Source organism: Cricetulus griseus, chromosome 6, assembly GCF_003668045.3.
Source record: "Cricetulus griseus strain 17A/GY chromosome 6, alternate assembly CriGri-PICRH-1.0, whole genome shotgun sequence".
NCBI lineage: Eukaryota > Metazoa > Chordata > Mammalia > Rodentia > Cricetidae > Cricetulus > Cricetulus griseus.
In genome coordinates this window covers 86,929,019-86,952,201 of record NC_048599.1, presented here as the reverse complement: position 1 = coordinate 86,952,201, position 23,183 = coordinate 86,929,019, and the positions used below count along the sequence as shown (strand labels likewise).

Here is a 23,183-nt window from a genome sequence, read left to right as displayed (position 1 = left end):
CTTCTCTGACCTTTCAGGTTCTAACAACAATAACTGACTCCCAAGTTTTATTGATAAAAGCTAATTAGATTAATGCTTCAATCAACTACTTTATTTGATTCTGATTGGCAGGGCCTCAGGAGAGACATTTCTGTCCATTTTATCACTTCTTCTCCAACTTATTAAACGCATGTAAATGCACCACTATTGTTTCACATCCTTTTACCAGAAAAGAAATAACACATATTTGCACCAGCAGTGAAAATTGTGCTATCCAAACTAGGTGATAAACTAGGTGATAAAACAGGAGAAATAGTCTCCTAGCTCCCTCTGCCCATCTCCCTTGTTCCCAATTTGCTCAGGAGATCTTGTTCCTTTCCCCTTCACCAGGGGACCATGTATGTCTCTCTTAGGGTCCTCCTTGTTTACTAGCTTCTCTGGCAGTGTGGATTGTAGGCTGGTAATCCTTAACTCTATGTCTAAAATCTGCATATGAGTGAGTACATACCATGTTTGTCTTTTTGTGATTGGGTTACCTCGCTCAGAATGGTTTCTTCTAAATCCATCCATTTTCCTGCAAATTTCAAGATTCCATTGTTTTCTTTTCTGCTGACTACTACTCCATTGTGTAAATGCACCATTTTCTCAACCAATTCTTTAGTTGAGGGGCATCTAGGCTGCTTCCAGTTTCTGGCTATTACAAATAGTGCTGCTGTGAACATCGTTGAACAGATGTCTTTCTTGTATGAATGTGCTTCTTTTGGGTATATGCCTAAGAGTGGAATTGCTGCATCAAGCAGTAGACTGATTCCCATTTTCTTGAGGAATCACCATACTGATTTCCAAAGTGGCTGTACAAATTGGCACTCCCACCAGCAGTGGAGAAGTGTTCCCCTTTCTCCAATCCTCCCCAGCTTAAACTATCATTGTTGTTTTTGATTGACATGAGGAAGAAGAATGGTTGAGTTGGGGGAAGAATAGAAGAAAACAAGAAAAGGAGATACCATAATAGAGGGAGACATTTTGGTTTACAGAGAAATCAGGTACTAGGGAAATGTCTGGAGATCTACAAGATGACACCAGCTAACAGTCTAAGTAACAGAGGAGAGGCTACCTTAAATGCTGTCCCCTGATAATGAGATTGATAACTAACTTATATGCCAACTATAGTCTTCATCCAGCAGCTAGTGGAAGTAGAAGCAGACACCCACAACTAATCACAGAACTGAACTGGAATCCAGTTGCAGAGAAGGATGAAGGATGAGCAAACAGATCCAGACCAGGCTGATGAAACCCACAGAAACAGCTGACATGAACAAGGGAAAACTCTTGGCCTCCAGACTGATAACTGGGATACTCTCATGGGACTGATCCAGACCCCAGGAACATGGGTTTCAGTGAAGAGACCTCAGAAATCTACAGGACCTCCTGTAGATAAGTTCAGTACTTATCCCTAGCCTAGGTGTGGTCTTTGGGATCCCAATCCACATACAGGGATACTCCCTTAGTCAAGACACATGGTGTTGGGCCTAGGCCCAATCCCAAAGGATATGATAGACTCTGATAACCCCCTATGGAAGGCCTCACCCTCCCTGGGGTGCAGAAAGGATATGTGATAGGTAGGGTATTAGTTGGGGGGTGATAGGGCAGCAGGAGAGGGTGTGGGAACTGGGATTGGCATGTAAAACAATCTTGTTTCTAATTCAAATTTTTTTTAAAAAGTACAGGAGAAATAGAAACTGAAAGACAGTGAAATTTGCTAGATCCTGAGGTTCTAAAGTAGAAATTTAGTGACCAGATCTCTAAACACAGCACACTCAAAGAAAATGTTATAACTAGTGTGAGAATGCATGGCTATGGAACATTTGCTAAAACAGTTATGAACATGACTCAATTTACATATTGTAATTTAAAGAGATTAAACAACATGATTTAAGAGTTTTTTCCAGCCTTATAGTCTACAGCACTATTAGTTCAAAACTATCTTTTTTGATGATGCTTTTATACTTTTCATGCATAATCAATCTCTTATATTCACTTCCCTATCAATGATAATCAGGAACAAATTGGATATGATCACATCAATAAATAATAAGTCGGATTTCTATTCATAATGTACTACAAAATAATCTCAAATACACTGTGAGCAGAGAGAGAGGGGGGTCTGAGAGAGGAGAGAGAGGAGGGGCTCAGTGGTTAATTCTGTGTACTCTGGGTCATATGCTTGTATTACAGTAAAAATCATGCAATTATTACCGATGTCATCTCAACTCAGGGGTCTACATCCCTCGATACTTTTTTTTAGTCTTGGGTTTTCTTAATGCTTTTCTCACTACTTGTGACCTTTATATGAAAGTTAGCTGTTAGTAGTACTGTTCTTTGTGCCACTTTTAGGACATATGGTAAAGGAGTATTTTAGGAATATTTTATTCTATTCCATATAAGTGCTCACAGCCATTACCCATGAATGATTCTGTTTCAATGTGAACAAGAAAGGAAAATCTGATTTACATGATGTAATAGTAGATGAGGGAATGTCCAAAGACTTCACTTGCTTCAAATGGCAATTTCGATGAACCTTCTATGTAATTCAAGCATATTTATGCTGTTATCTTGTATAGAAGATCTGCAGTTGCCATATTTAAAGCTTCAGACTGATGAAGTAGTAGTAGTAGAGCATAAGCATAGAAAAACTTCCAGATCTGTCACTTTCACACCTTATTTGCTATGTGGGTTAGGACCTTTTGTTCTTTAATAAACATTGGGCTCCACCAGAACAAATTTTCCAGAAATCAATATAGTTATTACCCACAAAGTGAGAACAGAGTAATTCAGCTGTATCATGTTAAAACTCATGTAATCTAGACTACAGCTTATTAAATACTTGATTCTATAAAAAATTTGAGGAAATATGTGCTTTTAATTCAAATTGCTGTGAATTACTTTCAGAAAAAGATAATAATTAAGCCAGGAATTCATTGCTATTTTAAAAGATAAATTTAAATTCTAGAACTGTTTCACCCATAAGGAAGAATGAAACTACATACTTTACATGAATACTAATGCAAATGGAAATGATTATGTTAAGCAACTTTAGTCCATATATGAAACAGAAATATTCCATGTTTTCTTAATTTTTTGATCCCAAATTTTCATAGAAATGTCAATTAGTATCTGTATAAATTATATGAATTTAAAAGTGAAACGTTAAAGCACACAATTAAGATGCAGAACGGTGTAAGGAATACAAGTAGATTATTGAGGAAATAGGTTAAAACTGCATTATACACTTACAAGGAAATGATCTGATGTATGCCCTGACAATATAATTCCATAATTATAATTTTAAATAAAATACTTTACAATATGAATGCAACAAATCAAAGAGATTGATTATGGATAAGGTACTACCCTATAGACTTGTCCTTACATGCATATTACCATATTGATTGGTTTAAGATACACACTAAAGGACACATGAAATGAAAGAAGTTGATGAACATCATTTTCACCAAAGGCTAAGCACTTAGAACAATATTCCACCCTAGATATTTTAATTTAAATTCATCTAAAAATTGTTACACATCTTTATTAATATATTCCACATGATATGTAAATATAATAAAATAATCCAGTGCTGTTTTTAATACATAAAATGTATGTCACTTCTTATTTGATAAAACTGAAAATAAACCAAATTTGTCCATAGGAAAAATACTTTGTATATTTTGGATTTTGTGTGTGATTTTGTATGATTTTGTTGAATTTTCCCAACATATATTGCCATTGAGAATGAATGACCTTAAAAACATTACCAAAGGAATATTTAATTAATGGGTTTTCTTGCTGGCATTATAAACACACACACACACACACACACAGACACACACACACACACACACACAATATATATATATATATATATATATATATATATATATATATGTTCTATATTTGTTCTGAAAAAGGAGGGGTCTTTTACTGTATTGATTTTAAATTGTGCAGGTGCACATGTGCCTTTGAGAACACATGGTATCTTAAAACTGTTCAGTAAACAGATAATGATGACTATCAAGTGACTGGACACAGCACATTTCCACAAGACTTCTCTTTATCTCAGTCTGTTTGAGAACTGTGGGTGTATCCAAGTGAATATCTAAAGTCAAGAAACATTTAAATATAACAACAACTTTTATTGTAAAAGACAGATTGTTAGTCTTTATAAATATATTTTGATTATCTCCATGAAATAAACCAGGGAGTGTCTTCCAAATGATGATTCTTATTTTTTAATGTTAAGTAATACATTAGCATGAAGAGGAGATAAGTTATAAATATTGGGTAGAATTGCTGGAACCAAATGTACTTATTTTGGTATGGTATCATTTTTATCTAGCAAATCCAAGGAATTAACAAAATTTACCACATTGTTTAAAGAGTCATGATAGAGCATCTTAATTCAAGTTTTATCTTCCTTCTAGGTTTGTCACCATTACCATGTTATGTAGGATAGAAAGCATTTTTAAAGTTTAAAAAAAAAAACAAATTACAAAACAGAAAGGAAAAATGTGAAACTACTGAGTGATGAAAACAAACTGAGGCCTGAAATAATGATGGCTTCTAGGGCCTGCAGAAAGATAGCTTTTCCTGTTCCCCAATAGAAAGATTTACTGAGATCAAGATATCAGGTCTTCTCTGAACTATCTACACAATTAACACATCACCAGACAAAGATACCTTTCGTAGAAATGTTGTTTAAATAGAATATTCTAATAAGATATATTTTTTTACTTTTCAAACCTGGCTTTACTGTCATTTAATAATAAAGTAGTAAATTAAGAAGAATAACCATTCACCATATTAAATGGTCTGGAAAGAGATTCAAAAGAACGTGAACATAAAATATTAAGAACATGATAATGTCATCAATCTAGGAAATATATTTAAGGAAACCAAAAGGGACAATTATTAAAATAATAAGAATATTACCACAGTTAATAAGGCTAGGCAAGTAGATTGTGTGATTCACTCCACACAGAAATAAATACTATGATTTATAACAAAATGAAAATTAACTCACTTTAAAAAATATAAAATGTTTGTACAATTCAAAACATCATGAGCAAATCACAGATTGCAAGTATTTTAATCTAAAAAATTGAAGAAAATTTTTTCAAAATAAAGTTTAATTAATTAGACATTTTATTAACAAAATAAAAGAAAGCAGTGCAGAAAAAACATTAAATGGAAGAGATTTATTGTAAATTACAATATAGGAGTAGTTGAAAGGAAAACCTAAAGAATTCCACCAAACCGACGATATTAAGAAGTCATTTGGACTAAGTAATCACATATGTTCTAAATGGAATAACTCTATCTAATGCTTCCATTCACACATAGGGACCCATACAGAAGAGGAGGTAGAAAGCCAGAGGTGGTAGAAGAACATTATCAAAATACTGATGTAGCTGTGCATTCACAGAGAGCATGACAGCATTCACAAAACCTGTACAGATTCAAGCCACACAATATCACAAAATCCCAGTACTGAAAAGAGAAAGTGGATACAAAGTCCCACAGTAAACGTAGAATATGTCCATAATTGATAAATGCTGGGAGAGGAAAGGAATATGTTTTCAATGTCCTGTCAGTATGCGTCAAATCAACCACACTCCACGGAGTCCTCATGCCCAATAAAATTTCACAAACAGAAAATAAACTCCTGGATTAGTTTGGTTTGGTTTGTATTGTTTGTGTGGAGTGGGATATTTGGGTTGGTTGGGCATTTTTATCTTGATGGGTTTTTTGTTTGTTTATTTTGATGCATTTTTAATGTTTGCTTTTGAAAGGTTGAGAAGGAAAATACAGAAAGAGAGAGAGAAGGAAATAGAGACAGAATATGAACTTTTTAAGAGGGAAAGGGAGAAGGATCTGGAAAGAGACTGGGGGAAAGAAAAACATTGTCAAAGCACATTATACAAAAAAATTTAAGGAAAATTATTTATTGAAAATTTAACAAACTTAAATAGACAATTGATCAAAAAGGTTAAAAACAGATAGGAAAAAATGAATGCTACTGTAAGTAGCTACACTAATTATGAAAAAAGCACAACAAAGTAAATATTTACAAATAACATTCACAATACAAGTAGTTTCACAATATCAACTATTGGTGCAAATGCTCAAGATGAAACACACACTTCTAGAATTTATTCATGACAGTTGCCTAGCTCTTAATAAATGAAGCAGGAAGAAGAAAGTCTTATTCTAGCAGGACTTAAAATTTTTTGCTTGAGTTTTTCCATAGATACTTTCATCTCTGAGTTTCTCAAAGTATATATTAAAGGATTCAACATGGGAGTGACAACGGTATAAAATACAGTAATGGATTTATCAACAGGAAAACTAGAAACTGGTCTAGCATACATGAAAATACAGGGGACAAAAAAGAGGAAAACCACAGTGATATGGGAGCTGCAGGTAAACAGAGCTTTGCGTCTCCCTTCCTGACTGTGATTCTTGAGAGATCTTAAGATGATTCCATAGGAGAGTAGCAGGAGGATGAAGATCACTATACACATGGCCCCATTATTCACAGTGGCAGAGAGGCCAATGGAGTAGGTGTCAGTGCATGCAAGTAGCAATAGTGGGTATGTGTCACAGATAAAATGGTCAATGATATTGGGACCACAGAAAGGGAGTTTACACACAACAAGAACTTGAAACATAGCATGTGCAAATCCTCCTGCCCAGGCCATCCCTAAGAAAAGGATACATACACGTCGATTCATGATAATCAGATAATGCAGGGGTTTACAGATGGCCACATACCGATCATAGGCCATTGCCACCAGAATGACAATATCAACACCACCAAATAAGTGCTCTATAAAAAGCTGGCTCATGCAAGCTGTGAAGAAGATGGTCTTCTTGTCACAGAGCAAGTCTACAATCAACCTGGGTGAGATGGCAGTAGAATAAACAGCATCCATAAGAGACAGAGAGGCAAGGAAGAAGTACATTGGGGTGCCCAAGGCGGGGCTGACAATCACTGTAACCACAATGAGGAGGTTTCCCACCATTGTCACAATGTAGATGAGTAAAAACATAACAAACAATGCCTTTTTCCCAGCAGGATCCTCAGTGAATCCCAGCAGCACAAATTCTGTGACATTGTTGTGTTGGCCCATTTAATCTTCTATCAGGCTTTTTACTGAGAAAAAACTCAGGAGGGCAGAGCCTGCCACTAGGTTTATCTCAACATCAGTGAAACTCTAGACAGAAAAACAGACAGAGGTATCTCTGTCATCCATACCTTTTAAAATAGTTATTTAATGCACATCACACCTTGGCATTGATAGCAGCAAATGAACAGAGGAAAGGTCTCTTCTTTAAACTTAAAAAATTATTGTGGCATTATTGTGTTGCTGATACTATGGACAACATTTGTAAATATGAACTTGGGTATTGCACACAAAGCATTGGTCCTTAAGGATCCCTGTCAGTGCTGTTATATTGCACTACTAGGCACAGACACTACACCTCAAAAGATAATTTTAGTCATCATATATCTCACTTAATCTAAAATAAAGTAGATTTGAACTGCCCCAAAAACCTCCATTATTATTGAGCACTCAATTACCTATAGCAATTATTTCATCTGAACTGACATACTTTAGTAGTTACAATTCCATCTCAAGCTTGCTTATTAATTAGTAACACAATTAAATCCATCAGCAGGTTTTCCACAAGTATTTTTAGGTTAGCTGTACTAACCTCTCAGTCTTACAAAATCCTGCCTTTGAAGACAGTATACTTTTCCCAGACGTCTCAGGAAAAGCTAGGCAGAGAGACAGAGGAAAATAGAAAAGAAGGGGTGAATATTGAGTAGGACTTAATTTTTTTCTTAATATATCCTAATTTCTCAGGGTCATCAGATGGGAAGTCATTGCCTGGATCCCCAACAGCAGAACACTCAAAGAAAATGCACAGCCACAGTGCAATGGTGATGGTTGTATTCATTTTCAAATAATAATTACAAAATATCGCTATTTCAGTCCTTAAAATAAGGGGATTAGACAATATTTCAACATATTTCATAGTCTCATAGTCTCTAATGGTCTATAGCACCTTTTCTTTTGACCTCCTTCCTTTCTCTTCTGTTGTCATTTTTCTTTGTTCACATTCACACACACATACACACACACACACACACACACACACACACACACACACTATTGCCAAGTTTCTCACTCCTTCATGAATGATCCTAATAATGTAAAACAGAATCTAATAACTACCATGACAGAATATTATCTCTAATTGTATTAGACATGGTATAGCAACTTTGAATTTAAGAAATACTTGGACAGAAAAAGAGCTTTGATGAAATCTGTCGACCACGAAGCCACACACCAGGTGAAAACTTGAGGTTCATTCCTTTGTATCATCCTGAATTTTAATGTATTAGCAAAATTCTGCTTCACCATTTGTACCACTGGGACTTTCAAAATATCTTCTACTAGATCACTCTGTTTATGTTCTTATGAAATGCCTACACACTGCCCAGCCCATCAGCCACCTTAGTGTTTTCTAGATCACCAGCTGAAACTAAGTCATGAGAATTTCTGTCCACTTACCTGGAATGTAGATATAGACTGGGTAGGAAAAATACAGAAAATGTTGCCTCATGAACTACTATCTGGACTTGGATTAAAATAATGTGCCTTAGGAATTATATATATGAACTGATTCATTTATACTTAGTTACATATTATCAGTATTTACCTGGGAAGATGTATATTTGGACTAACAGCAAGCAAAATACCATTTGCATGAACTTGGTAACAGAGAAGAACATGTGCAGAGTCAGAGCAACTGTAGAAGCAGTTGGGATGCATCTTATATGTGTCTCATTCACATTGATGCTTCGATCTGAGTCAGAAAATATATCATTGTCATTCTTGAAGTTCCAAACTGTCAAAGACATGCCTGTCACAGAACATAGGTGTATCACATCACTTATGTGCAATTCCATCTTCTATATTTTATTTCTACACAGTTCAGTGGCTTTCAGTATTGATCATCATTAGTTTGCAAGAGGCAAAACCTTCTAGAATCTTATGTGATTATTTCTGTAATAGGAAAAAGGGAGGACATAAGCTACATGATACTAGATTTATATATGATATATTATCAAAGGGCTGATCCAATAAACACTAAAGAATAGTATGACTGCTTTCATTTTGAGCTATTGCTAACACACTTCTTGAAAAATAATTGTGTAATCCATTCTTAAGAACATGACTATTTTAAAAAGTCTTACATTTTAAAAAATAATTTGACTAGACTGAAGTTTTATTACCCATATTGAGGGTAAAGGTATATCATTTGACAAAACACAAATACAAGGAGAAATAAATGTATAGTCAATTTAACACAGTATCAGAAGGAACAATATTACATTTGTGAGCTTTAGACTTTTAGTAGATATAAAATATTATATACTCATAGAAGATATGAGAATATAAAGTAAAGTATCCAGAGTAATTATCCCCTTTTTAATACCATGTAAAGTAGTACATAATACCAAACTAACAAACATCTGTGGTAGCAGGAGTGGAATTCCTATACAGTTTTCTCTGTTTACATATACTAATATATTCATTGAGCAATTTTAATATATATAGATATGATACAACATGAAACAACTGAAATGTAATAGACATGTGAACTTGTACATTATAGGTACATGTGAAGATACAGAATTTTTAATTACTCTGTTTAAACTATCTAAACTTAGTATGTTTCCTTTTAAACAAAGCACACAAAACACATTGTCACATAAAATAAAAATAATGAATCACTTATATCTGTAAGAAGTGAAATATTTCACTTGCTATCTGTCAAAATGAAACATATCCATGTAAACTTCACACACAATAATGAGTATTCTGTGATGCTGATAGCAAATATACTTGCATTTTTATTTATTTTATTTATACTTTTATTTATTTATTTATTTCATATCTTCTTAGAAACTTAAGTTTCCAATTTAGATACTTTCTTTAATATCATATGGCTTAAAATTTCAACTGCATTTCAATGTATCACAGGAATCTTAGCTTACATTAACTTTTTTGTGGTCATGTACTCACAACATGGTTCTGACTTTGTTCCATGAAAATCTTTCATTGGTAGAGCTGCAATTATGTCATGTACTATGTGGCTCCATAGACCACATGACAACATATGAACATATAAGAGAGGATGAAAAAGCACCAAGAACCTGCAGAAAACACATTTCAACAAAATTTCTATTATCATATTCATTCATAACATAGAGGGAATTCCAATTTATAATTTAAATACCAAATATTTAAATTTAATGGTAAGACTTGCCTAAATAGGTAGGTGAATATTTTCACAGTCTATGAAAATTTCTTCATAAAAATACAAAGATGTATTATTTGCATGTGTATAAAGAGTACACCTAATAATTAGAAATTGTTAGCACTCTATATGGTCATGTTAATTCAATTTCACAACCCTACAATTAATTGTATTAATTTTTCTCTTTTGTGGCAATTGTGCTGAAGCCATCAAAAAGGTCATGATTTTATGCAGTACAGCAGAATCCATGTGGCTCACAAGTAAGCCAGGAGTACAACATGAAAAAAATTGTGGTTTATTACCGAAGTATTAATTATGATGATTTCTCATGACTACATCCAGAAATCTTAGGTCTATATCACTCAGATAAAATCTCTGTAACATTGCTTCCTTCCTTATGGAAAACATTTCCCTGCATGTAGAAATCACCAAGAAATTGAGACCATCCATAGACTTTCATACTGATAAATAAAGCATAAGAACAGGATGCATCAAAGGTTAAATACCAGATGGTTGTTGGCCATTTGATCAAGAAAACATTTCTTCCATTAATATTCACAATACAGTCAATGTTTTTCTTTGCATCATTGCTATTAAAATAGATAAATTGTTAAAATAATTGGAACAAATTAAAATGAGACCATCAGTGTTGGACATGATTCTTTTTAATAATCCCTAGAGATAAAAGCCTTGAGTCTTGCCAAGAATGATTAACTAACAGCCAAGCGTCAACTACCACACTCCATAACCAGACTTTCTAGTTACTTCTCCAGAGTCTAGCTTGCTGAACACTCATGCCAACCTGATCATCACGTTTATGCAATAAGTCAAGTCAAGACCAGTTTCCATATCCAGTTGCCTGACCCACATTAACCAACCATAGCTGTATGTTAGCAATCGTTTAGTCAATCTCAAGGTACCACTCACTGTGATTCATCCTAATCTCACAATTACCACCTGTGCCACCTGTGCCACCTGTGCCACAGGTATAATCTGCCTCATACAGTCCTTTTTTTTCAACCACCAGATATAGCCTAGCTTCACAACCAGTGCACAACCATAGCCTGGATTTCCTTACCTCCATGCCAAGGGAACTCTAGGATACATTCAAGGTCCTACTTACCTATCTACCAAACCACAAAATTCTTGCATATTGATTCAAACTTTTCTACCCAATTTTATTTCTCTGTACCCTGCCAGCTTGTAACACAATGCAAGCAGTTCCAGTTCCCTCTGACCAAAATCTTCATTCCACTCAAGACAATTGTAAATCCTAGACACAATTTGTCCCAATGTGTTGTCTTTTTTAAAAATATATTTTATTTAAATTAGAAACAAGCCATGCGCCGGGCAGTGGTGGTGCACGCATTTAATCCCAGCACTCAAGAGGCAGAGGCAGGCGGATCTATGTGAGTTCGAGACCATCTGGTCTACAAGAATTAGTTCCAGGATGGCCTCCGAAGTCACAGAAAAACCCTGTGTCTAAAAAACCAAAAAGAAAAAAAAAAGAAACAAGCCCAGACTTCATGCCAACCCTAGCTCCCTCTCTCTCCCCTCCTCCAACCCACCCAGTCCCCCACTTCACCCCTACCCTTACCCAGGGAGGGTGATGTCCTGCATGAGGGATTCCCCAAAGTCTGTCATATCATCCAGGACAGGGCCTAATTCCTTCCCCATGTATCCAGGTTGAGAAAGTATCCCTCAATGTGGAATGTGCTCCCAAAGTCCATTCCTGTACCAGGGATAAATACTGATCTGCTACATGAGGTACCATAGATTGCCGAGGCCTCCTGACTGATAACCACTCTCGGGGAGTCTGGATCAGTCCCATGCTGGCCTCTCAGCCATCAGTCTGGGTTATTGAGTTCCACCTTGTTCAGGACAACTGTTTCTGTGGATTTCACCAGCCTGTCTTTGAGCCTTTTGCTCATCACCCCTGCCCCTTGCAACTGGGTTTCAAGAATTCAGTTCATGGTTTAGCTGTTGGAGTCTGCCTCTTCTTCCATCAGCTACTGGATGAAGGCTCTAGGATGGAATACAAGGTAATCATCAATCTCATTATTGGTGAAGGATATTTAAGGTAGCCTCTCCACTATTGCTAACATTGCCATTTGGTATCATCCTTGTATATCTCTGGAAATCTCCCTAGTGCCAGATCTCTCTTCAAACCTATAAAAGCTCCCTCTATTACAGTATCTCTCATCCTGCTTTCCTGTATTCTTCCCCCAACTCAAACCATGTCCTCATATCCACTGCTCTTCTCCCTTTCTCTTTCTCAAAGCTTCCTCTGCCCCTCACCCCATGGTCATAATACTCTTAGGAGAACATGTCCTATTCCCCTTCTCCAGGGTACCATGCAGTCTTCCCTATTTCCCAGACCCTCTGGCAGTAGGATTGTAGGATTGCAATCCCCTGTATAAAAGGTACCATAATTTTTCCTGGGTCTATTCCTGCTAATTGATGAAGTCTCCATTTCCTGTCAGAATCAATTCAGAAACTTTCCATACATATGTCTTTACTTTTTTTACTCTGCATGACAAAATTATACACTCCAAAATATATTTTATTTCTGCATACAATTCCTATAGTAGAATGAGTAGAAAGTAGAATGTCTAGGATATAACCAATCTCTGGATCCAAGCAATTCACATGTCCATCTTGTTAATTATTTTCTACCAGAGATAACTCTCTCTGGCTCAGCTGATAATTTTCTTGGGTTATTTAACTCCTTATCACCTTTCAAAGTTTAAAATGAATTAGTTAGTTTTTGAGTAGTTAATCCAATTGTGGGCCATAGCCAGTTAATATCTTCTAGCTGTTTTTGAAAATCATTAGGTGCTTGTATTTGATCTCTCCTTATTTTTACTTTCTGTGGTTGAATTTTCAGTAAACTTATTTAATATCCTAACTAATTAATAGAATCTCATCTTTTATTTTTGCAGGAGTAATTGTAATCCCCAAGAAGACTACATTCACTTTACTTCATCAGACGTTTTTCCCTAAGGTATGAGCATCTGAATCAGCTAGTAAGATATCATCAATATAATTGGTAAATCATAAATTGAGGAAAATATTTGCAAGTTTTTCTAATGTCTGTTGTACAAAATATTGTTACAAGGTGGAGATGTTTAACATTCTTTGTGGAAGATTTTTATTTAAATTAGGAACAATCTTATTTTAGGATTTTTATTATGTTTAGTATCCAAAAGCTTGGGAGATCTTTCCATTTTCTGATGTCTACTTCAATTTCTTTCTTTAGGGAATTAAAGTTCTTGTCTTTTACTTGTTCAGTTAGAGTTACCCCAAGATATTTTATGGTGGGATTTTTTTGACATTTTGAAGTGTGATATTTCTCTGATTTCTTTCTCAGCCTACTTATCATCAGTATATGAGAACTACTGATTTTTTTAGTTAATCTTGTATTCTGCCACACTACAGCCAACATCAAACTAAATTGATAGAAACTCAAAGCAATTCCTCTAGAATAAGGAACAAGACAAGGCTGTCCACTCTCTCCATATCTATTCAATGTAGTACTCAAAGTTCTAGATAGATTAATAAGATGACAAAAAGAGATTGAGAACATAAAAATTGTAAAAGAATTCAAACTTTCACTATTTGCAAGTGATATGATACTTCACATAAGTGACCCAAAAAAATCATCCAGAGAACTCCTACAGCTGATAATAGCAGACTTTCAAATCAATAGTTATAAACAGCCAATTTTCAGTTAACAAAGAAGGCAAACGAATCCAAAGTAATAAAGTACTCATTGGTTGAATCACTTTATTTATAGATTTCAAATCTGTTACCATTCTATATTTCCCAGAGAATTTCTTTTCAATTACAAATATAGGGTAATTTCAATGACTTTGCCAAACCTTCTGCATACTCCGTAAGGATAGGGCCTTCTATTTGGAAGTCTAGAAAAAAATTGTTTCTAGGAGCACCTTGTCTAGAATCCCTTTGCTAGTTCCCTTGCCTACCACAATTAAAACATCTGACATAATGTTTTTAAAGAAAATTAGGCATCACATCTCCTATCAAATTAGCATCATAAGCATGAGATCCCATATCAGCTATATTTCTAATTCATTAATCTATTGATGCTAATTTTCCTTTAAAGACCTAATCACTGTTTTACCTTCTGAATTACCATTTTCAAAAGCCAAAGATCCAATTAATATTTGTCTGACTTCTTGATCTGTTACAATTCTATTTATAGCTGAAATCAATATTTGCAAAAAGTCAGTGAAGTCTTCTTTTGGTCCTTGTCTAATTTAGTAAAGACTAAGACATCTTTCCTGGTATTTCATCCTCTTCCAAAGCATTTAAAGCTGCTAAATGACATAGCATCAGGGGTTATCAAATCCAAGCTGATTTTTTCCAGTCAGCATATTGCCTTTCACATAGAAGTTGATCTTTGGAAATGCTGATGTCTCTAGCCCTATTTTGTAGCTCCCTCTTTCTATCATATTCACTATTGTAACTGAGAACTAGCTTCTACTCTTCATTTAGCTAAATCTTTGCAGTCCTGGATGCATACCATGTGAGACTGCTTCCTTACATCTCTGCAAAGCTAATATTTCAGTAGGAAACTATTTAACTCCTGATAACCCCAAGAGTATCTTTTCTGTCTTTTTCATTCTTATACAGTAACTGGGTAAACTAAGTTTGGTTTACTAATAACCTTGTTCAACCCTTCTTCTGTTTCTTCATGGAGTGGTCTGCCAGTTTCTTGCCTAAATTCTTCTATCAGTGTCTGAGAATTTTTCTTAATTTCATTAGTATGTCTTTTTAAAGGCTTGTATCTTCTCAGTCAACTTTTAAAATTTTTATTAATAAGTCTTTCTCAAATTTGTGCCTTATCAGTAGTAAGTCTAAGGCTTGCATCTTATCAGTCAAATTTTCATTTTTGGCATTGTACTTATATATTTTTATGGATAAAACATGAATTATCAAACTGATAATAATCATAGTCAACATTATGCCAATCCCAACTAAGTCACTTATCCTATCACTTATTTTTTTTTCATTTTCAAGTCATCCATAATAGCACTATTTAGAGTTCCAATTTCCTGCTTTGTCACATATCCCATTCTTAATGTTCAAAAGGGTTTTCTCTTTAATTTTGCTTTACTGTCTACTTGAGAATTTCAAAGGTGTCTCACTAAATCTGCCAACATCAGTTTTCCTGCAACTGCAATGTCAGCAGAGAAGTCAGGATTGCTTCTGCAATTCCAGGGTGGGATCCTACCTTGTGGAGACCTACAAACTGTGTCAGTGCCTGGATCAGAGCCTCATGCTACCAGTAACTACCTCCTGCAATGCAGGCTGGTGTGACTTTTCTGTACCATGTTGTACACCACATGTCATTTTTCTGTTGGCTTAGTGCCTGTACCTGAATCTACTTATACTTTAACTACTCTTTGTGGCCCCATGGCACCACCATCAACACCTTGATCCCAGGATGCAGCCTTTTTTGATTTCTGATCTTGGTGGCACTGGCTTGCATTACAGCCAAATGTGGGCTTTAACTAAGTCTTCATTGACCTATTAACCAATAAAAACTCGGCAGATGTTGGAGTGACAACCTGCAAGATCAGAGAAGCCAAAGAAGCAACCAGCTGACTTTCCTTTGTGGCCAGAGATCCAGCAAGAGAAGCATGTCTCCACTCACCTCAAACAAATAAGAGTATGAATCTCTAAGTCACTCTTTACTCCTTCCTGTATATCTCTCTAGCCATCTTCCTCTGTCCTCAGTACTTTCTATGAGTAATCACTGTCAACTAGTTGGTGCCTCTCCCTCATGACCCAAGGTTGATATTATTGACAGTCTCAGGTTTCATAATGAAATCAAATATCCATAGCAGGGTTGGGGGAATGGGTGGAGTGAGGGAGTGCTAAAGAGGATGATGGAAATGGAGAGTATTTTGTGATCAGGTAGAAACCTGGTACAAGTGAAACTCCCACAAACATTAAGTGCTGACTCCCATCTAAGACTTGTGGCAATACCGGATTCGTAACCTGAACTGTCCATCTCCTGTGATCAAATTGGTGACTACCCCAATTATCATCAGAGAGCCTTCATCCAGTAACTTATAGAAACAGATGCAGAAACCCAGAGCCAAACATTAGGACAAGGTCATGGAATCAAGCTGAAGAGAGGGAGGAAGGATTGTAGGAGGCAGAGAGGTCAAGAATACCATAAGAAAACCCAGAATCAACACTTCTTACCTCAGAGGCACTCATAGAGACTGAACAAACCACTAGGGAGTCTGCATTGTACAGAAATTGGCCCTCTGCATATATGTTGCAGTTGTTGAAGTCTTTGATCCATGTGGACTTAAGTTTTGTGTAGGGTGATAAGCATGGTTCTATTTGCATTTCTCTACTTGTAGATACACAGTTTCATGAGGATGCTGGTTTTTTTCTCATTGTATACTACTGGCTTCTTTAAAAGAACCAGATATCCATAACTGAGTAGATTTATGTCTGGGCCTTCAATTTGATTCCATTAATCAACATATCTCTTTTCAAACCAATATCATGCAGCTTTTATTACTACAGCTGTGCAGTACAACTTAATATCAGGGATGGTAGTACCTGATATTAACAATAACAATTTTTATTACTGTTTTAGATATCCTAGGTTTTTTTCTTTTTCCATGTGAATTTGAAATTGTCCCTTCAATGTCTGTAAAGAATTGTGTTTGAATTTTGATGGGGATTACATTGAATCTGTAGATTGTTTTAGTAGGAAGGCCATTTGGTAGTATACATAAGTGATAATAAAAAATATATCATAGAACTCCTACAGCTGATAAACTTTCTCATCAAATTGGCTGCATGTAAAATTAACTAAAAATATCATTAGCCCTCCAATATACAAATTCCTATGAGTTGAGAAAAATCAGAAAATCAGACCCATCAACAGTAGTCTTCAATAATAAAAACATCTTGGGGTAACTGTTACCAATCAAGTGAAAGACTTGTATGATAAAATTTTCAGGTATTTGAAGAAGAAATTGAAGAAGATATCAGAAGATGGAGAGTCTTTCATGCTCATGGATGGGTAAAATTAACATAGTTAAAGTTACTTGAACTTTCATATTTTGGCATTCTAATGATGATATTTTGGCCTATACACTCCCTTTGTTAGTCCTGAGTTCATTATGGATGAAGGAAGTTAGAAAAAGAGAAAAAAATCAGAGAAATATCACCCTTTACAACAGCTACAAACAACATAAAATATCTTGGGGTATTCTAACCAAATAGGTGAAAAACCTGTATGACAAGAACTTTGTGATATTAAAAAAATAAATTTTAGAAGATACCAGAAAATGGAAAGATCTCCCATGCTCTTGGATAGGTAAGATCAACATAGTGAAAATGGCAATCTTGCCAAAAAGCAATCTACAGATTCAACACAATCCTCATCAAAATACGGACACAATATAACCCAATATAATACAGAAAGTTATAAAAAAGATATAATTACACTTTCAATGAAATACTTAATAACCAAAATTGGTTAATAAAGATGCCCAGACATAGATTACACAGTGCATTATTAACTTTAAAATTTTTGAAGTATGTAAAGGGACCAACGACTTCAGAGAGACATTGGATAGCAGGGAAAACTGCTGAATTAAATCAGCCTGCATATTTTAAATATGTGTTTACCTCAGAATGCAACCTGGAATATGGGTTTCATTTGGAAAAAAATGTTTTGCTACTGTTTCCACAGGAAAAGAGCTATGGATGCCATCAACATTTATAAAAATTGGATTCAACTATGAGAGACCTCTTGATTAGTAGAGGAGATAGTTCATCAAACAACTTAGTCAATCAATCCAAACTAACTTATAATTCTAACAAATGCCTTTCATTTGATCACCTATGGAAAAAAATAAAAGAATATTTAATACTTTTTATCTTGCCAAGAGACCTTTTGCCTTAACAAATATATAATTTGCCAAGGAAAGGAACAACCTAAAGTTAAGGTTGGGGGAGGGCTTTGTTTTGGTCTTTCCAGGAGAATAAAAGCATCCAACTTAGGAAATCTAAAGACTGCTGGGCAAATGAGTCATCTGAAGAAGAAGCAGCAATCATCAGGGAAAATGTCCTAAGGAAAAGAATACATTGGCCTAATGCTATAGGACATCTCCAATAGGGTAGAATACATAAATCTTCCCAAATGATTGTTCTTGCTGTTCTATACAAAGATAAAAGGCAAGTGGTTATTTTTGTTCCAAATTCAATTAAAAATCAAAACTGTCTGTGAAGTCCCAGTGTTGCTCTCTATGCCAAGCATGCTGGTTGAAGGAAAATCCAAAATTGCTGCCCAATTTCAAAAGAGCCACCTGGTATGGAATAGACGATAACAAAAATTAGAAGACTATTCTTTTTCCACTAATCTCATAATCCTTTTGTTTTATTTTAACTCTTTAAAACTTTTCTCAAGATATAAATATCATATATATATATATATATATATATATATATATATATATATATCGCAATTGAGGATACCCTTTCACCAATGCAGATCTCAGCATCTCCATGACCCTTTCATGCCTTTAAAATAAGTATCCCCTAAGAAACTTACACATTTACAAGTGGAGTGGCCAGCATGAAGAACAGCCTTAGCTCCCTCTAATAATCTATGTGATGGCCAGGAGGAAATATTTCCCAGATTTTACCTCAATGATGCTGGTCTCTTTGTAATCACAGCTGATTCTTCAACCACAGATGACAAGTATAGATTGTCCCAACAAGGCAAAATGTTCACTTTAGTGAATTGGTGTCTTGTCAGTCAGAGCCAATTCTTCAGCTCAAACTGACCAAAGCCTAATTCAAAGTATTACATAGTATCCCAGATAGAGCCTTTGCTTCCCTCTGAAATTTCACAAGCCAGGAATCCATCAGCAGCATTGCTCTCAACATTCTTATTTTCAAGATCTCACAGGACATCCCACTGGGCTCTGAGCCCTCCATACCTTTTCTACCACAAACTTCCTACCTGAAATGCCACCATCATCCTACCTGAAATATGTGTCTTGGTCAGTCACAGTGATATCGCACTCTTAAAAACTATATTTGTCTTTATTAAATCTTAATTGCTGGGATAAAACATCGTAACCATATCAACTTGAGGAGGAAAGTGTTTATTCCTTCTAAAAGTGGTAGTCGGTCATGAAGGGAAGTGAAGGCATGAAACTGAGGCAGGAATCTAGAGTTAGTGACTGAAGCAGAGATCATGCCAGATTTTTGCTTAGTAATTTGTTACCTATTACATGATCATTTTGCATTTTTATAATCTAAAAGCCCAGGTATGGTAATCCCTGTGGTAGGTTGGGCTCTCCATTAAATAGGTATTTCTGAACAAAAGATGTACATTACAAATATGACTTATTTCCTTGATAAATGCTAAACAATATTTAAATTCTTATAAAATAAACAAATTAAAATTTATATTCATCAAAATAAAATGCAATAGTGAAATAATCTCACACACAAGAAATATATAAAATGTAATTAGTACGATGTATAACCAAAAACACACATCCAAAAAATTATAATTGAAGTACAATTTTGGAATATTAGACAAAAAAATATAAATACTGTAGAGGACAAAAACAGAAGGATAGGAAATAAAAATGAAGATATGATCAACTTCAGTAATAATAAAGCAAACTAAACTCACAGAGAATATCAGTCTTATACCTACTGCATTGACAAAAAGGCCATACTTTTCACACTATCAAGTGTTCTTACAAATGCAGAATTTTGGAAGTTAGACTGCTAAAATAAAATGATGAATGTTTATTTACTGTTAGTAGCATGTTCAGTGATGAGAAATTTTTATTATGCCTGTAGTGTATATTTTACTTCACAGCTTTGCAATACAATTTCTAATCTAAAGGTTTTCAGGTTATATATTAAAGGATTCAATATGATAGTGAAAATTGTATAAAATACAGTAATACAATCACTACTAGGAAAGTTAGAGACAGATCTAATGTACATGAAAATGCAAATAACAAAGAAGAGGACAACCACCATGATGTGAGACCTGCAGGTTGCCAGGGTTTTGTGTCTGCCTTCCTGACTGTGAGTCTTAAAGAATTGAGAATGATTCTGTGGGGGACAAGGAGAAGGATAAAGACCACTGCAGACATTGCTCCATTATTGGCAACTACAGGAAGTGGGTGCCAGTACATACATGTCCTAATATTGGGAACATGACACAGCTAAAGTGGTCAATGATATTTGATCCAAAAAAGAGGTATATACACAGGGATGACTTAAAGGAGACCATGCGAAAATCCTCATGGACATTACCGACAAGAGTGTGCAAACCTGGACCGATCTGCAACGAGATGAGTGACCCCCTGCTCTTACCTAACTCCAAAGCTAATTCACCCAGATCTCCCCAGACTTGTGCCTACTTCGAGTAGACATGCCCATGCTGGGAGGAGCACCGTGAATCTGGGTAGAGGCTACTCTTCCTTCCCTTTCCGCCGACCAATCCGAAATGAGGTGAGTGATCCTCTGCTCTTACCCAACTCCCTTCAAAAGCCCCATCCACCCCGATCTCCCTGGGCCTACTCCTGCTTGGGGTAGTTGTGCCCAGGCACGTGAGGAACTCCCTGAGCCTGGAAACACCCCACTCTTCCCTCCCGTCCCCCCACACACACCTGACCCCTATGGAGGCCTAACTCCTTCAGAGTGAGAAGACTACCAGGAGAGGCAAGACCATCCAGAATGCACATTGAATTCCTGGCCCACACACACCACTGGGTAACAAGAGGAGATAGAGAGACCCCTCCTGCACTCACTGAAAGAAGATATAGGAAGAAGACAGAATAAGAACTCACTCAACAACAGAAAGACCAATATGACACCACCAGAATCTAGGGACTCCACTCCAGCAAGATCTGAAAAGCCCAACACAGTGCATGAAGAAGAGATGGACCTCAAAGATTATCTCAGCAAGATGATAGAAACCTTTAAAAAGGAAACAAGAAAATCCCTTAAAGAAATAGAAGAAAAAGCAAGCAAAAGATTACATGAAATGGAGGAAAAGACAAACCAAAAAATTCAAGAAATAAACAAATCTCTTAAAGAATCTAAAGAAACCCAAGAAAAAACAACCAAACAAGTGAAGGAAGTTCTTGAAACAGTTCAAAGTATGAAAGCTGAAATAGACACAATATAGAAAACACAGAATGAGGCGATGCTGGAAATGGAAATACTGGATAAATGATCAGGAACTAAAGATGTGAGTATAACTAATAGAATCCAAGAGATGGAAGAGAGAATCTCAGCTATTGAAGACTCGCTAGAGGATATACATTCATCAACCAAAGAAAACCTCAAGTCCAACAAATCCCTAACACAAAATATCCAGGAAATATGGGACACCATGAAAAGACCAAACCTAAGGCAAATAGGATAATTTCAAGGTGACTAGCTGAGATGGTCCAGCCTAGAAGACTACTCTAGCCAGGCATTGAGATAACCCATGTGCTGTCCCAGGACACAGAGACAGGAAAACAAATGATAGAGCTAGCTAGACTTAAGAAATATCCCAATTTTTTTTCAGGGTCTCCTAAAGATGCTGTTGACCCTAGACAACCAGAAGTAATTTTAAGAACATGACTCCCATATTCCTAAGAGGTAGAGTAGGCAGTTTTCAGTTGTTCAGTACTTATGGAAACTTGTCATCTTTTAGGAGATTTGTCACAAGTTGCTATTGGTAATGCTCAGAAAAAATCTGAACAACGGGGAAATTAAATCCAGAGATCTTTTTCAGAAAAGAAAAAGGGAAGATATAGAAATGCTAGAATGAAAGTCTATATTATTGAATCTATTTTTAAACCATAAAAAGCAACTACTAATCTTAAATATTTCAAATTGGTATGGTTTTTTTGTATATAGGTGCAAATTTGAGATTATTTTTATACTGTATATGTTTTTACTGTTGTTTAAAATATGTTTGTGTATTAATACAAATTAAAGGCTATTTTTGTTAGAACCTACTGCACTTATATTTCTACTCTTGTTTAAGGTATTGTAGCTGTGCAGCTCATTTAACAATGTAATGCAAATTTGTATTCCTTGAAGGTTATTATTTAGAGTAATAAAGAAATTCAGGTTATTAGTTAGTCATCTATTAAAATCAAACTTGCAGTCATGTCAGGTATGTTTTCAAGATCAAACAGAAATATATTTTAGACAGGCAACACTCAAACACTTCAGAGATCTATAGAATATGACATTTAAGATGTTTTAATACCATAATATTTGTTTTGTTTCTGTGTTTGTTTTTGGCAATAAGACATCTTCTTCAATCTACTTCAAAGAAGATGATGAATATTGAAGTTTACATTCTCTGTGACAAAATTTAGACTCTGGGTAATGAGATGTCCTTACCTCAACCTCTGACATATGCTCTCCTGTCCAAATTGGACAAGCAGGAAACAAAAGAGAGTGACTGTTTAACTTTGCCAAGGCAGGGCAGAACAGTCCTTCAAAAATCCTTCTTCACAGAAAATTGGTCAGATATTGGTTGATGGAGTTTCTTTCCAGCCTGTTCTGGCAGACAAATAGCCCCAAATAAACATGTGGTGGTATGTTAATTTAAAATTGTTGGTTCCTGTCTAGGGCTTTATACTGGCTAGCTCTCTCTTAATTATTATCCCTACTAACTACTAATCTATGTATTTCTCTATTTTTGCATGTCATGTATTTATTTTATTTGGTTTTACTTTTTTTCCAACTTATTTTTATTTGAATTAGAAACA

General features: G+C 35.4%; 1 protein-coding gene across 1 annotated transcript; it reads right to left on the bottom strand.

Moving 5' to 3' along the window:
• Positions 1-6,212: 6,212 nt before the first annotated feature.
• LOC100766317 (olfactory receptor 4A5-like) lies at positions 6,213-7,169 on the bottom strand. Its single transcript, XM_027421065.1, has one exon. The coding sequence runs from the start codon at positions 7,167-7,169 to the stop codon at positions 6,213-6,215; it is 957 nt and encodes a 318-aa protein (XP_027276866.1).
• Positions 7,170-23,183: the final 16,014 nt, after the last annotated feature.

Excerpts from the sequence above, each read along its gene's own strand:
- LOC100766317 (XM_027421065.1), bottom strand. The coding sequence starts at position 7,169 with ATGGGCCAACACAACAATGTCACAGAATTTGTGCTGCTGGGATTCACT.